This window comes from Zootoca vivipara, chromosome 4, assembly GCF_963506605.1.
Source record: "Zootoca vivipara chromosome 4, rZooViv1.1, whole genome shotgun sequence".
In the NCBI taxonomy this organism is placed as follows: Eukaryota; Metazoa; Chordata; class Lepidosauria; order Squamata; family Lacertidae; genus Zootoca; species Zootoca vivipara.
Genome location: NC_083279.1, coordinates 79,558,114 through 79,575,262, shown reverse-complemented (window position 1 = coordinate 79,575,262; position 17,149 = coordinate 79,558,114). Strand labels below are relative to the sequence as shown.

Below are 17,149 nucleotides of genomic sequence, written 5' to 3'. Positions count from 1 at the left end.
AATCCCTGTCTTATTGCTTCTTTCTCATAAACCACTTATGGCTATTGTGGCCTATCTCGGGGTGTGGGGTATGATTTAACCTCTTCCCTCACAGTGTGATTAAAGAAATCCTAACCATGTCTACTCAGAAGTAAGTTCTTTCGAATTCAGTGGGGCTTACTCACAGGTATGTGGGTTAGTTTTGCAGCCTAAAATTGTGAGAATCCAAGGAGTTTCAGTTGTCCAAATTTCTCCCATCCTACCTGTGAGTTTTGTTCTCAGACTTGCTGTCATACATATCATTTTTATTTCTTGTTCTGGTTGTTGAAGTGGTGGGGTTACCTTATTTTGTTTTTGTGTGTTGACTTGTCATTTTTATTTTTATTACGGATATGGGCTTCAAAAGGGGAAGAAGCCTGGGCCTCTTTAGACCTCTGAGGGAGCCTAATTCTGTCTAAAAGGAGGTCTCTGATATCCTGGCTCAACTTTCTCCATTCTGCTCTAAGACCGTAGAGCCGCACTCCTTCATGGTCAAACTGGAAGGAGATACAGGATGCATACACAGTCCTTCCATTTCCCCTAATAGGCACATCTTGGTGCATATAGCAAAGGTAGAAACATGAGTTTTATGAACTAAAAGGATTATACCAATAGTCTGTAATGTTTTAACTTTATTATGTGGAAAGGGTGAAGAAGGTGTTAATTTGAACAACAGGGATTGAGAATGTCAGTATTTCTCTTAACCAGCCTTCTGCACAAGTTAGCACTAGAAGAAACCTTTCATCTCTTGAGTCAATCCTATAATTAGCATCATTCTTTGCCAGAGGCTGAGTGAGTGTTTGTTTTAGGTATAATATGTCTGCAAGATATTTAACTTAATCATTACTTTTTATTAACAAAGAGCTAGCTGCTCAGTTATCAGATTTAAGTGAACTTGAAATTCCTCAGACAAAATGGGATAATGATTGACCTATGCTGTGTGGATGCTCTTTGTGGTCGGCCTTGTATATTTATCAGTAGGCTGACCCTTAAGGCGACTTACAGTATTTATGCTTTGAATTTAGAAAGCAGTATTGAAGGCTAAGTAGAGACTAATCTGCTAGATGCAGCTCATTGAACAACTAGATTGCATAGATCTTATCTACATATATTCTGTTGGGTTTGTTCTCTGAATTTACTGTATTGCCCATCTCAGTAAAGGAGCATAATTTTTCACTGGCATTTCATTTTTGATTGCATGAGAAGCTAAAATGCCTGAAAACCAGAAATATTATTTTGCTCAGACTGTACATTTCAAACTGCTTAGCTCCTCAAGTCTTTACTTCCAGATTTCTTCTTTTCTGACTTACCAGTATTTGGAATGGAGAGAAGTCTAACATTGCTCTACTTTCTCATCAATTTACTAGCTTCTGGATTTCCCCAGTGAGAAAATATGAGTATTTTGTTGTTGTTTAGTCATTTAGTCGTGTCCGACTCTTTGTGACCCCATGGACCAGAGCACGCCAGGCACTCCTGTCTTGCATTGCCTCCCGCAGTTTGGTCAAACTCATGTTTGTAGCTTCGAGAACACTGTCCAACTATCTCGTCCTCTGTCATCCCCTTCTCCTAGTGCCCTCAATCTTTCCCAACATCAGGGTCTTTTCCAGGGAGTCTTCTCTTCTCATGAGGTGGTTCTCAGAAGTTGTAGGACAAGGTAAAACCTTACTGGCTTCACATGCATAGAACAAATGTTGCACCAACCCTTAGGAGCTAGTTTAGCAATGTGTTGTATTCATGTTTAGCTGCTAATATGCTGCCAGGTGTGCAGCAAGTCAGTAGAATCCAAAGTAAACTTTCAGCACTTCACTTGGGAGCATGCAGCAGCTTGTTCTGCCTCAGGAGCCCAGTGCGTTGGCTAGTCCTGGAACAAACACGTAGATCCTTGAAGAAGAACAAGTTTTCTAGGTGCTCTAAGGCAGGTGTAGAAGGCCTCAACTTGGAGTGTGGAGACTAGCAGACAGTGAGAAACATCTAACAGTATGCTGTAAGCCTGCAGAGAGGCAACACAGCAGGGAAATAGCTGTTGTAGTAACTTCTATAGGATATTGTTCTGTGTCTGAGGGGCCAGCAGGATTACACCCATGGCTGTAATATTTTTTGTGTTAAGTTATTCAATATTCATCTATGTTCGTTCTATTTAATTATATAAAATGATCAGTGCTTTTTGCCCCCGTTTTTAGGGACTCCGATTTAATAAAATGGGGGGAGATACTATCCGTGTATGTATAAGGCGAGCCCAGATTTTGAACATTATTTTAGAGTAAAAAAACATAGTCCTATACACAGAAAAGTACGGTGTGTGTGTGTGTGTGTGTCTGTGTGTGTGTGTTTTTTCAGGGTTTGCAAACACACAATACATTCTTATTTTCTTATGAACATTCTTACAATTTAGAAATAAGACTTCTAAGTGAACATAGTAGACAGTGGAAAGCATAGTCTGATGTAATAAGCAGTTGGATGTGTTCCTTGAATGGCTTTGTGTGTAAAGTTATGAATACTGGAAAGTACATGGCCCCAAAGGAGTGGAGGGGAGAGAAAGAGAAAATAAGATAAAGTAAGGATTTGTGTGTGTTTTATTTCTAATCCAATATATGCATACTGTATTTTTAATAAAATAAAAAAGCTGGGGAAATGTCAACGGTTCTGTATATTGGCAACTGCTTATATTATACAGCTGGGATTACTTAGTATAACCACAAATATTGCTCAGGTTGTTTTGGTTGGTGTATTTGAGTTTATTTGAGTTTATATCGAGATTGCAAAAATGTTATTGGTTTGCAGAATAAAGAATTTTTATTTGAAATAATCCGAGAAACAATCTGAAAAATATTTATTACTAATATTATGTATGTACAAAGAAAAATAAATGTTTGCCATCAATAATAAATCTATCTCACTACAACCACAATTTCACTTAGTTTCATTTCTATAATGAAATAACAACTCAAATATTTCCTTAAAAAGAAAAGCTTTCCAGTGTTTCATTGGTCATATTTTTTTCTGTTCCCTTTATAAACCTAAATAAAAAGTAATATTTAAAACATTTTAAAAGTATGAACAGAGCAAGATGAATTATGTACTAAGGACTCATGAATCATCCCTTTTAACATATCCGTACAATATTAGTGTGGGCAACTTGGATGGAACTTTTGATCCAGGCATGCTCTGTTATTAACCTGAGCTGCCTTTCACATTCTGCAGTTGTCTAGTTACTTCCTTTTCTTTCCTGCCCTTTCATTCCTTCACCCTTGTTTTCCCCAAACATATATTTTTATTCTTCTCTTGCTGCCAGGTTGCACAGGGAATGTAGGAGTTCATAATAGAGGTCATCGCATGAAAATGACTCCTCACTTCAATTCAGTACATTTTGTAGGCTTGGCATAACAGCTTGTTTTTTTACATGTAAGAGTTTTATAGTTATTTTACCATATTTTGGCAGTGCTTGGTCTCCTAACTAGCCATTATGACTACAAAGATCATTTTTCAGGAAATTATAGACTTTCAGTCTTGTTCAGGCATGCTTGTGGGAACAAGCAGATTTTACATGTTTTCAGAAGCTAATATGTTTGGGTTGCTTTCTTCTGATCTTTTGTCTCATGAAATCTTTGTTGTTTTTTGCCTGTGAAGTTGCTGTACTGATGTGGGCTTCTGTAAGCACTGCAATTCATGGTGTTGAACTGTCAGTTGCAAGAAATAAGCCTCTTCCTCATGTTTTTTGCTGCAAGGAGTGAACCCATTTGGGCTGGAGACAGATTATAGCTTGCTTCCAGAGAACTGAAGGCAGTCTGAAAGAGGAACCAATAGTTGTGTGCACAGTCATCTTAGTTTGCCACTGGTGAACAGGTTTTTCATATTTTTATAGAAACCTCTATGAACAGTGGTAATAATAGCTAGCCTTCTTCAATCATCCATCATTCACAATGAATGCATGTACAGGGTGGCATTATGGCAATAGGATCTGCCCTTGACTAATGTTCATTATAACATGTATATACCAACTGTACATACGAAGAAGTGGTCTGAACAACTAAATATGAACATGTGTAGGTTGGACATGACACTTGCACCTCTACATACATTATAGATTCTGTTAAATGTCTGATGAAGGCTAATGAACAAAAGAAAAATGTTTTTTATCTATTCGCAAAAATGTTGTATCCAACTAAGTTCTCAGAGGAGACACAGCTGAAATTAATTTCAGTGGATCTACATCTACGCAAAGTATTTATAAACCATCTTATACCAGCAAGACACTGTACAAATTACAATGAATGCATAAATGAACAGAAAATTAACAATACATTAATATACCAATAATAATAAAATGCAGCCCTAAGTCAAGGGCACCATTAATGAATTATTGACATGAAATGCCAGAAAGGCTTGAGTTCAAAGGGAAATTTTTAACAAGTGCCAAAATATTCTCCCTTGCGCTTGTCAGAACTCTGAAGTCAAGTGATTCAGTAGAAAGCAGGCCGCCACAGAGAAGGCCCCCACCCCAATTGCTGCCAATCAAAATTAGCACAATAAGAGAGTCTCTACAGCAAAGCACCATGCTCTGACAGGACAGCAGAAAGCAAGGCACTCCTGCAGGCATCCTAATTATAATAATAATAATAATAATAATAATAATAATAATAATAATTATACTCCGCCCATCTGGCTTGGTTTCCCCAGCCATTTGGTTCCAAGTTGTTCAAGACTTTATAGGTTTAAACCAAAATGTGAACTTGATCTGGTAGCTTATTGGCAGCCAATACAGGTCCTTTAGGAGCAGTTCAATATGTATTTGATAGAACACCTCCAAGTAACCTTGCTGTAGCATTCTGCACCAACTTCAGTGTATGGATCCAGCTCTGAGGAATCCCCATATAGAGCACTTTAAGGTAGTCCTGTCTAGAGATTACCAGTGCATCAGACACAATGGCTAGATTATTAAAGATTGTTAAAGAATGAGCATCATCATCATCATCATTTACTATTTATACCCCGCCCATCTGGTCGGGTTTCCCCAGCCATTCTGGGCGGCTTCCAACAAAATATTAAAATACAATAGTGTGTCAAACATTAAAAGCTTCCCTAAACAGGGCTGCCTTCAGGTGTCTTCTAAAAGTCTGGTACCTGTAGTTGTTTTTCTCTTTGACATCTGATGGGAGGGCATTCTACAGGGCTGGTGCCACTACTGAGAATGCCCTCTGCCTGGTTCCCTGTAACTTGGCTTCTTGCAGTGAGGGAACAGCCAGAAGGCCCTCAGAGCTGGACCTCAGTGTCCGGGCAGAATGATGTGGGTGGAGACGCTCCTTCACATAGTTGGTATACCAGCCACTGAAGCCACTTTGGCTTCCAGGAACAAATAAGAATTGAAAACTCTCAAGCTGTGTACCTGTGTAATCTAAAACATGCACATTACTCAACCCCCAGACCTGGAAACCACCCACCCACAGGAGCTCAGTCTAGCCAGGATTCATTTTCAACTTATTGACCCTCACTCAACCCATTACTGTAAACCAGTACACAGTCTATAACAGACAAATAAAACTGGGTATCATCTGCATAATGCTGACACTATGCTCCAAACTTCCGTAAGGATCATTACAAGCAACTTCATATAAACATTAAGTAACATGGGGGACACTATAGCCCCCCCCTGTGGCACCCCATATTGCAAGTGGCAGGGACTGAGGTGCAGTCACTCAATGTTCTTTGATGCCAGTCCAGTGGATAAGAGTCAAACCTCTGCAACACAGTGTGCCCAACTCCCATCTCACACAACCAGTCAAAGAGTATACCTTGGTCAATGATATCAAAAGCTGATGAGAGAACCAGCAAGAGTTTACAGGGTTGAACTCCCTCTGTCCCTCTCCTGGTAAAGGAGTGACCAAGGCCAATTCAGTCCCAAAAGCAGGCCTAAGCCTGTGGCTGGAGCTGAGCTGTCACCACTCTCACAAGTGGTCCAGAGTAGGAGTTTTTAAGCAGCCATCATTGCACTACCTTTTCAAGATGGCTGCTTCCTCATTAAATGACACATTCATAACTCCCTGGACCCACCTGGATAATACCCCCCAGCAAGTACAAATAAGCAATGAAGGATCAAGACAGCAAGTTGACTGAACAGCTACAAGCACCTTATCTACAGCCTCAAGCCTCAATCAATGAAAATAATTCTACAGTGTCTGAGCAAATGGTGCATTGGACATCTCTCAATGGCCTGTCACAACTGTGGCATTGAAGTCATTACAGAGACAAACAATTTTGCCTTTGAAAGTGCCTCTGCAGATTTGTCACTCATGCCTCTGAGGGCTGTAAAGCCTCATGTATCAAATCAATGTCCATTGCTTTACACCTGGAAAAGCTCTGTTGGACTACTTAACAATGCAAAGGAAGCTAAGAAGTAGACTTTTTCAGTCTGCAGTAGCATTCAATGATATTGTGTGTGTGTGTGTCCTTTGCTGTTTATACTCAAGCCATCTTTCAGTCTGATTCATTGCATGCAGCTCCCCAGGATACTAGTTTATCTATTATGAGAGAGAATGCTTTTCAAACGACTTTCACCGATCTCTTAAAAACACTATTTTGTGTTTTAATATTGTAACATTTTAATTAACAACAAGAAGAAAGAGAGTTCACGTTTGCAGAATGGAGCTTTCCAGCTCCTTCCTTTTGCAGCCCCTTGCATGCCCTGAAAATCTGATGCTGGGGCTTGAAAGGTCCTTGGGAATGGTATGGGATGCAGGCAGAATTATTGCCCCCCTTACGTGAATTGAGGAACAACTTCAGATCCAAGCTCTGTTTCCAGCTTTAAACATTTTCAGCCCCTGTTGTTTGTGGCATGCTGAAAATAATAACCCCCTTTATTTCTGGCCTCTCACTGAATGGCCCAGATCATTTTCTTGCTTGGCAGGGGGTTGGACTGGATGGCCCTTGTGGTCTCTTCCAGCTCTATGATTCTATGATTAGTATTCAAAGTTGGCAAAAGGTCCTTGGATGAATTCCTTCTGAGGACATTGATCTCCATTTGCATCTTAAGACAAAATGACTCTTGGAACATCCCAAGTATTTTAATAAGTTTCCTTAGCATGGAAAATATGTATGTTACACTCATCAGCTGTGTGGCATATGAATCCTTCTAGTTGTTAAGTCTCTGTGCATAGAGGCTTCCACAGTTTCAATCCACTGTCTTGGATTCTTTTTCTGAAATTGTGTATGCTGTTTGTTCCTCGGGGTTAACTTTGTGGCAAAATATCTGAACATTTTAAAAATGAAACTTTTAATTTAAGTTTTAATAAATGGTGATTTGTGATAAAGAAAACCTTTGGAAAACATACTGTGGCGGACTCTACTTAATATGCTAGATGTAGAAAACCTTTAGCAGATATGAGTTCTAAATACAACTCAAATCAGTAATTGAACCACTATATTTTGGACCACTTGAATTTCTGAAGTAACAAGGTTAAATCCAGGAGCACCCCCAAGCTGTTTTGAAAACAGTTATGCCAAAACAATTTATGTCTGGCATTACATTTATGAATAAGCTGTATTAAATATGCTCATGTTATATTTGTTGTTGAGGATGTTGTTCCTCAGTCTAAGCACTAAGTGCTTCTTGGATGTTCCTTGCATCTGATTTCATATAGCTAAAAAGTATGAGTATGTACTTATCTTTATTTAGGCACTACAAAAGTGAATCTGGTGAAAATCCCATCAACTGCTTCCAGTCCACGAGACACTGCTTTAGCTGCTGTGATATGCAGTGCACTGGCAACTGTACTGTTAGCACTCCTCATCCTTTGTGTTATCTATTGTAAAAGGCAATTCATGGAAAAGAAGCCAAGCTGTAAGTTTTCCATATTATATGTTTAATAATGTTGCCTTTGTTTTCTTTCCCTTTAAAACCAATCACTTTTTCACCTGAATTGTCATAATGAGCATCTTATTATACTTTCGAACTGTTCCCAAAGTATTTTCTTCACCTTGAGTGATTACATCATAGACAATAATTGATTGAAAGGTTGTTGTGTGAATCTGATTAACATACGCCCAACCACCGCATGTCTAGATGCTTGCTAGTCTTGCCTGGCATATGGTGAACCCATTCACAAGACTACACAAACATGCATCAAAAAATGACCCAAACCAAAATCATGTGTGAAAGATGTTCTTTAAATTAGCAATGAGCCAAATAGCAGCAGGTGGACCATAATTTCCTATCAGACAACCAAAAGTAATCCATGCCTGGATTTTTCTTATAGGGGGAAAAAAGCAGACAAAGAACACTTCTTATTCAACAACTTTTGATTGCTTTCAGCTCTACACTAGAATTGGGGTCTACCCTGTACTTCTGGTTGGAAAGAACTTCAGCTTTCTTCCTCTGCAAATGGTTTCTATTACACTTCTGCCAGACTACGGCTGGGTACACACTATAACTTTAAAGCACACTCAAAGCACATTCCCCAACAAAGAATTCTGGTTTAAGACTGTTAAGAGTTGCTGTGAATTGTAATTCTGTGAGGGGTAATGTACAATACCCAGGATTCTTTGAGGAGCAAAATGTGCTTTGAATGTGCTTTAAAGGTATAGTGCATACTCAGCCTAGATAGTTACTTCACAATGCTTTAGAATCTTAACTGTGGACCCAAAAGCAGAGAGATCTGAATGATTCATAATGAAGTGCTTCATCGCTGAATATATTTTGTACATGAATGCGAAATTATGCTGGTTATGATTAGAAAACACTGTAAACAAAACCAAGACAATTTAACCATTTCAAATGTCTTTTCTATTCTTAAGGGTCTGTGAGATCACAGGATATTCACTATGAAGGCTCTGAGCTTTCATGTTTTGACAGACCACAACTTAATGTGTATGCTCATAGAACATGCTGCCAGTGTCAGCAGGACCCATCACAGATATGTCGTAAGTACATTCATTTGGGGGGAGGTTTATGGGGAAAGGAATAGTGCAGGCAGCAGGGACATAAGAGATAAAGAGAAAACTTAAATGACCAAATTCTGAAATTATCCCCTTCATAGGAGTTTGAATCTCTGTAACCAAACATTGCTACAGGGATCTCAGTATTCTAACATAACAAAAACAATTGGCATTATACTTCTGAGTACAGTTCGTTGTGTAGATTCTCAGGAGCATATTTTTACCTGCCTTACATCTTAAGCTTTCCTAGCATTCACATTCTATATGAATATAGGGAATGGAAAAAAGAAAAATATTAACACATTTCTTCTGAGGGTAGTGGAGAATGATGTAATTTCAAAAGGTATCTGGCAAAGAAATAATAATAAAATTGTAGCATATAATAGTACTACATACGGTAAGTTACTGGCAAGCACTTTAACAGACTGTGCATTAGATTTTTATTCTAGCAATTAAGGATTGGAATTCAGATTCTCTATATTAAAGAAGAAATTGGGTCTCTGGTGTCTGATTAAAATGAAACTGAAAGTTTGCCATGTTGAGACAGCTGTTACGTTATATGCTACAAGTGGAACCTGCAGCAAAATATTGTAGTGTGTGGTTCTCCTGCACAGGTTTCCAGTTACTCCATTATTTCCTCCTGTTCCCTGATTTTCAGTCCTCCCACACCAACATTTAGGCAACATTCCATGCCCATCAAACGTGCTTAGTCCTCATTGGACTGTTGTTATTGCTTTGCCAGTGGTGGGGCAAGGGAGTTTTTGTACTTCTGTAAACTTATATGATATACTACATAATTTTGTTCAGGGGTATCTGGTTAGTGCTGTCACTTTAGCTATGACCTGGCTGTAGATATGCTTTACAATCATATTCCCTAAGTGTGGCTACAGAGAACCTTTAAATAGTTGTGTACATGGCTCATGTGGTCTTTCATCTAGAAATGGCTATGTGTCATCCTTCATGGTTGTAGATAGAATAACACTGAATGACCTTTTAAACAGGAAATCCGATATGAAATTTTAAAATGTTAAGATATTACTTTTAAGCACACATAGGGCTGTAACTGGCATCAAAGACCTACACATTGTCAGGGGCAGTTGTGAGCTTTAACTTGTCATAGGTGACCAATTTTATGTAACTCATGCTAACAGTATCCTGCTCCCCCCCCCCCCGCCCGCAAAAACTGTATACTGTAGTTGTTAAAAGCAGTGGCTCTGCTTGTGCATATGAATATTGTTGCACATTGTGTTCCAACACATGTTCCCAGAAGATCTTACATCTGTTAAGATAAAAGTTTTATTTATTTTTAGGACCAGTGCATTTGATTCCATCCCTGTGCTGTGATGAGACATGTAGCCTGGAACACAGCTGCCATAGCTGCCCTTTTCACTCTCGGAATACACTTCATGAAAGGTAATTCAGGACCTTTCTTTGTGTCCGCTGCTAACTAATCTGTTCTTATATCCTGTCATAAATATTAAATGAACTAAAAGAGTGAAGTGAAAAACTTTGAATTGACAAATGTTTGCTGCCAGCTTCGTGGAAAATTCATATTCATGGCAATATCAATATTACTTTTGCTCACTAAATAAAAACTGGTTGTGGGCTACTTTCTGTGGTGTGAATGCTAGCAACTTAAAAAGAAGTTAATTATCTGTTTCTGGGTGGGTATCCATATACCCCTTTGAAGACCCTGAGGTGATTTCTTAGTACTTGATCTATAAAATACTATGCATGCTCATTCTAACAGGCACCTTGCTTGAAAAAAATGTCATTGCCGGTAACTGAAGTTCTAAGAGTGTTTCCAAACAATAATTTTCAGAATTGCTTGCTGACTCAGTTGCAGACATCTTATCTCAATGTAGCACTTCTGTTGCAAGTATATTGCATATTTGTACCACTAAAGCTACATGATTTTGTCGTATGAGAAAATACAAATCTCTTGCTCACCTTGGTTTGCAGGCATTTGCAGCTGAGAGTGCTGTATGAAACATGGTTGCATATCACTGATTCTGCCATATTTGAGCAAAATATTGTTGGGCCCCACCTGCCCTTCTTCCCCCTACCCACACTTCTGTGGAGCACATCTTCCTCTGGGTGCAGGCCTCCCCTTCCCTTCTACCTGTTCACAATACGTTTCTGCCAAACCTCGCCTGCCCCCCACCCCTACTCACCTGCTTGCCTCTCTTACCGTCTTGCCTACCTGTCTCTCCCCAGCTGCCCTGGTTCAGACGCGCTTGGAAATGGCGCCAAAAGTCAGGAGGAAAGCTGGGAAAAGAGGGCGATCCCAAGGGAAAGAGGGAGGTGCCAACTTGCATAAAATATTGGAGGGGGCTGCCCCCCCTAAATTGGGGGAGCTGAAGGGATTAAGATCCCTAGAGTTGACACCTGTGAGTCACAAGTAACATAAGAACACTAGTTCTTACTCTACTTCTTGATTTGTAGTGTTACTTTTTGAACCTTATTAAAGTCATCCTTTATTTCCTATGACTTCTTGCAGGAATTCTAATTCTGTTGGGGAAATGATTCCAGCATTTCTCGGTTCTCTTTCACATTCAACCTGTGGAGATCTTTCAGATGCCTGGCCTCTTATCCAAAATCCAGCTTGCTGTGATAGTATTTCTTTCTGTGAGTCATACCCTGAGCTAACAGGAGAAGATGAAAATTCTTTCAGCCTAGAGACTGAAAAAACAGCCATTGTGGATTCAGATAACGAACAGGATTTAAGGGTTTTCATGTCTACAAAGTCTCATTTTGGAAGCTTGACAGAATCAACTGAACTTTCCAGTAAGAGTCCTTCCAGTATCACTGCTTCATTAAACCAGTTCTTAACTGCTGAACCACTGTCAACAACAGAGCTTGACCAAACAATTAGTGATTCTATAAATTGATGGCCAGGTAAGAACAAAGCAATAGTTGTCTATCAGGTGAAGTACTATGTAGTATCAATTAAACTTTTACCAATACTATCTAGGATAGTTTGTAAATTGTCTAGTTGAAATTAGTGTCTCAAAGATCCTTCACTAATAATTCTGCCTCCTCTTGTATATATTTTACTTTACTGTATATGCTTTATAAAAGCAGATTTATGCAAATTCCTAACACTTTTAAAATCTTACTCTGATTTGCATAGCCAATCCTATTAAAGTCTATGACCCCAGCTCCAGTCACATGTTCACAACTAAGAGCTCCCGAGGAGGGTATGGATCACTTTCTGTGCACCTGAAGTTGAACTCAGCTCATCTGGATGAGCACTGGTTCCACGTCACTTGCATATGGATCCCCCTTGCTGTTTTAAAGTCCATATTCCTGATTTCAATTGTTATCTTGTATTATTTTTGAACAATACTTAAGCCCTTTATATCAATATTATATTTATTATAACTTTAAAAAGGATGTGACAGCATAATACATTTGCAGGCTTATAATGTATAGGCCCTGAATTTAAATAAGATAGTGACAAGATGGCAGACTTAGGAGGGCTGCTGCCTGGACAATCCCTGATTCCTGGACAATCCCACCAGCAGGGGACAGCAGGACAGAGACTGGATGGGGTTGTCAGAAGACACTTTGAATGTCCCCAGAGGGAGCTGGGGAAGCAGTATAGACTTACTCTGTGGGCTGAAAATATTTTTGTTCCCAATGTTTCTGATTGGAATTAACCGGCTGAAAGTACTTTTCCTATTAATTAGAATATAATTAGTATACAAAAGCTTGTGTTCAGCAGTAAATAATAAAAATGACAAAGGCATCTTCTTATGACAGTGACATCTAGAATGTGGCCAGTTGTAGGTTCTGTGCATATGGCTAACACCTGCCATCTTGCTCTCTTTTAGGAATCTAAAGGACCTTTCTTGGCAGCCTTTAAACTGAATGCTTCCCAACGTGCTTCTCTTTGAATGCTTGTGGATGGAATGTGGCCTGGATCTCGATGTTACAAGGTTTCAGAAACAGCTGAACTAAATTGGCAGCATTTCAAAGCTCTCTCGGGCAGTTGCATTTGAAATACAGCAGCTGTATGAGAAAACTTCAAGGAGCAGCTTGGTACTCTGTCTCTTTTCTAAACAGCAAGCTTCTGTGTCTCATTGACACAAGGAAAGTTTGCAGGACTGATCTTACTGCTAAGCAGATTATGTAAATATAAAGAGCAATAGAATTGTGTGTGTGTGTGTGTGTGTGTGTGTGGCTACTAATAGCAGGTGTTTGTCATTTTTTCTGTTAGCAAAAGGAAGCATTTAACAGGATTTTCAACAAGCTGTACTGAGTTAATACATAATAGGCCAAATATACAACAGTAAAAAGAATCTCATTTTAAAAATACATAAAATGAAACTTCATTGTGAACTTGGGAACTTTGGGATCTGCCTGTTACAGTACAGAATGCGTAAATACTTGTGTGGAGAAAACATGCTGTGAAGATTGCAAGACTATACTAAAGTGCTTTTTTCACAGCTATTTACAGTGCAATCCTATGCATGTTTACTTAGAATTCTAAGTCTCACTGTATTCAGAGATGCATATTCCCAGATACATGTGCAGTTCTAATGTGGCAGCAACTTTGCTTGCCAAAAGTTGTTAACTCCAACTCCCAGCCAGGTATTTCTCCCATACTTTTTTTGCATTTCTATGATGGTGTGCTAAAACTGTGGGTACTTTGGCAGGAAAGTTAAATACTTTTAAGTCCTATTGATTTCATTTGGAGTGCTTATGAGTAGTGCTGACTCTCACAATAATACCAGGAGGACTTGAAGTGTTTGCTTTTGGCTAAACTATATCCTGTATATTTTTTAAACTTTGAAACAAAGAACCGAGACTTTTGTGTTATATTTAGTGGAGAATCCTTTAGTACCATTGAAAAATTAAGGCTGTAGTCCTGTATACACACCAATGTGGGAAGCAAGCCTCCTTGAATCATAGAATCAGAGTTGGAAGGGACCTTGAGGATCATCTAGTCCAACCCCTTCCAACTAAAGCATCCATGACAGAAGGCCATTCAACCTCTGCTTAAAAAATACGTGGAGTTTAGTTTCAAGCAAACATCCAATGAAATTATACTATGTTAGAAAACTGTTACAAAATTCATGTTTTTATGTGCTAGTGAAAACCTGCAAATAATACATATACTTTTTTGCATGAAGAACCATATATGTGTGTAAACTTTGTAAATAAAATAATCCAATGTGCATTTCAGTATTCTGCAAAATGGTTAAGACTATGCGTGGAGACTACTGTTTACCTCTAAAAACTGCTTTCAAAAGGCCTGTGGTATGTGCCCCATTGTAATGAAGATCAAAAGTTTGAAGCAAGAACAGGATTTTAAAATGTGCATATTGTGTAAATGCAGTTTACAAAATGTTTGATTCAACCAAATTGGTCTTGATTATGTTGCCTATGGCAAGCAATTTTGTATATGCCAATAGAAAACATACACTGAATTTTTTATACTATTTGCTTTCAAACAAAAATGCTTTCCCAATATTCTTTTACATGCAGGAATTCAAAGGGGTGGACGAAGACTGTAAATTACAATTTTGTGTATATGTTTATATATTTTTCTATTTGTTAATAAATAGTCATTTAAATACTATTTGTATATATGTATGTTTCAACCATAGATCTTCAACTAAATAATCGTTATATTTTAGAAACATGTCAAACCATCTCAGTATGATTCTGCCTACTTTTAGTCTGTTTTTATTTCTTTAGGCTATAAGACTGATTCATGCTTCCTTTATTGCTGCTTCCAAATTTGGAGCACAGCAGGGAGATGCTTGTATCTTCTGTGTCAAGATGCACACTCTCCCTCAAATATAATAACCTGTGCATATGTACACCCACAAACTGGAAGTGACGATGGATAAGTAAGTCACTTAGTTTCCTGTGTTGTCACTTTGGGTGACCATTTGAAACAATCCTGTGTTCACATTTCTTTAGCTTGTGGCCTTCAACTGCTTTTCTCAATTAGAAACTTAGAAGAGGACCCATGTCCGCACATAAATCATTGCCGTACAAAAGCAATGCAGTTAATGAGAAAAGTTTGTACAAAATAGTAACAGAACTGGTGTAATGCAGAGCCTGGTCTCCTTGAGCACACATTACATCACTTTAAATGGAAGGCTCTGCCTGCCAGTGAGCAGATGCACTCACCTAACAACTTTTAGGGTGTGGTAGCATGCTCACCAAACATACTAACTGAAACTGGGTATTGCTTGTCACTAAGGTGGGCTTCTCCTCTGACCACCTGCTCCCCAGCATATAGATCAGTGCCTCCTAGGCCCCTTTCTAGGAACCAGTTCTGAACTCTCGGCCCGTTCCTCCCTCCCCACGGTGATCAACTCAGCCATCTCTGTGGAACTCGTGACAGCAGTCTTCACAAGTCTTGCCCCAGGTCCCTTTGTTTAAACAAGTACCGTATATCCAGTGAGAAGATCTACATAGGAGCCCCAAAGTGTCTGAAGACCCTTCCTAAAGTAGCATGTAGACTCATAGAATAGTAGGGTTGTAAGATGCCAATTTGAAGGCTATTGCAGCAGATCTGCTTGCATATCATTCATAGATGCACACAGTTTTGGGGCTCTTATGAAACTCTGAGCAAACAAGTACAATCCCATAACGAATTCACGCTTGCCTATACAGTACACCACAGTAACATCAAATGGTGTCTTGCATATCTGAAGCAACCATCACAATCAACACAATATTTTGCACCTTGAATAATGTGGTGTTCTCACACTGTAACTACTTGCAAGCAGGATAAATTACTAAGTTGTCTGTACAAGGTGCAGCAAACCATAATGAGATAAAAACATATGAAGCGCCCTGCTAGATCAGGCCAAAGGCCTTTCTAGTCCAGCATCCTGTTCTCACAATGGCCAACTGGATGCCTATGGGAATCATGCAAAGCAGAACCAGAACATAACAGCACCCTCCCTACCTGCAATTCCCAAGCAACTTGTATTCAAAAGTATACTGCCTTTGAAAGAGGAGGGACAACACAGCCATTGTGGCAAGTACCGGTAGCCATCCATGGGCTTATCCACCATGAATTGGTCTCCTCTTTTAAAGACATCCAAGTCGATGGCCATCAGTGCCTTTTGTGGGGGCAAATTCTGTAGTTTATGCGCTGTATGAAGAAGGATATTTCAGTGTCCGAGATTGGTTAAGCACAGTTAACATTTCTCCTTTGTTGTGGAACCTTTTGCGGGCTTTAACTTTGCCTGCACCAAAGTCTTTATGAGCAATATCTCCTGTAGATTAAATTAATCCTCTCGCCTCATCTCTGAGCCTTATGACTAGAGGTTTAGATTACAACCTGAAGCACATTCCAATTCAGTCGCTGTTTGAGTTTTCTTTTTTTTAAGGGGGGAGAAAAAAACAAAGACCCCTTATTTGAGCTAGTGCATGCCCTCTGCAAGAGAATGCAACTGGTATAACTTGCATAACAAAGGAGCACAATGCGCACACTGTGTTAGCAGGGTGCAATTTAATCCATACTTGCTTTAGGCATGAGTGTTGCTGGCACACCGTCCTTGGCCCTTGCAGCACACAGGAGCTCCTTTGATTGTGTCCTGCAAGGCGGCAGCCCCATCTATAGAATGAAAAGGGCTGCAGGTGGATTTGCCAGCAGTCCTGCTGTGGATCACATCAGCAGTAAATGATGGGATTAGAGGAAATGTTCCATAATAGTGTACTGACAGGGAGAGCTGATTGAGGGCATACTAAGGATCAGGGTAAGTGACATCATTTCTCCAGCGAGTTAATGTTAAGATTTCCCTGTAATTTGGTTTTGATAACACAGGGGGGGGGTTGGTGGGAGGGGAAATTATTCTAAAAGGAAATGTGCACTGCTGGGCCCAGTTGACTCAGGTCACAAATGTCTGGAAAAAAACTACCTCTCCTCAGGCCTTTTTAGCTCTTAGTGGTTCCACCCCCCTCAGAAGATGGGTAGTCGTCCTGGGAGAGAGCATTCTCTGTGGCAGCCCCTAAGTTGTAGCACTCACTTCACACTGGCAACTTCAATATACAATTTTGGGCAAATGTTGAAGACATTCCTCTTTAGCCTGGCCTTTGACACCAGAGATGTATATTTACAAGGCCCACTCTATTTTTCTGGTTGTGGGGTTTTTTATTGTAATTTTTAAAATTGTAATTTGATTTTTTTAAAAAAATTGTAAGTTTTTAAATTGTTTTAAAAACCAATTGA

The 17,149-nt window shown here is 39.3% G+C and overlaps 1 protein-coding gene across 4 annotated transcripts in view; it reads left to right on the top strand.

The window, feature by feature from the left end:
• The window catches only part of TNFRSF19 (TNF receptor superfamily member 19), a 52,871-nt gene extending 38,340 nt beyond the window's left edge, over positions 1-14,531 (top strand). For all 4 annotated transcript variants that reach the window (XM_035115252.2, XM_035115255.2, XM_035115253.2 and 1 more), the window contains 5 exons: positions 7,688-7,852; positions 8,806-8,931; positions 10,257-10,359; positions 11,447-11,844; positions 12,783-14,531. In XM_035115252.2, the coding sequence (XP_034971143.1) occupies positions 7,688-7,852; positions 8,806-8,931; positions 10,257-10,359; positions 11,447-11,837 (785 nt within the window). In that variant the 3' untranslated portion in view covers positions 11,838-11,844; positions 12,783-14,531. The remainder of the gene's footprint in view (positions 1-7,687; positions 7,853-8,805; positions 8,932-10,256; positions 10,360-11,446; positions 11,845-12,782) is intronic.
• Positions 14,532-17,149: the final 2,618 nt, after the last annotated feature.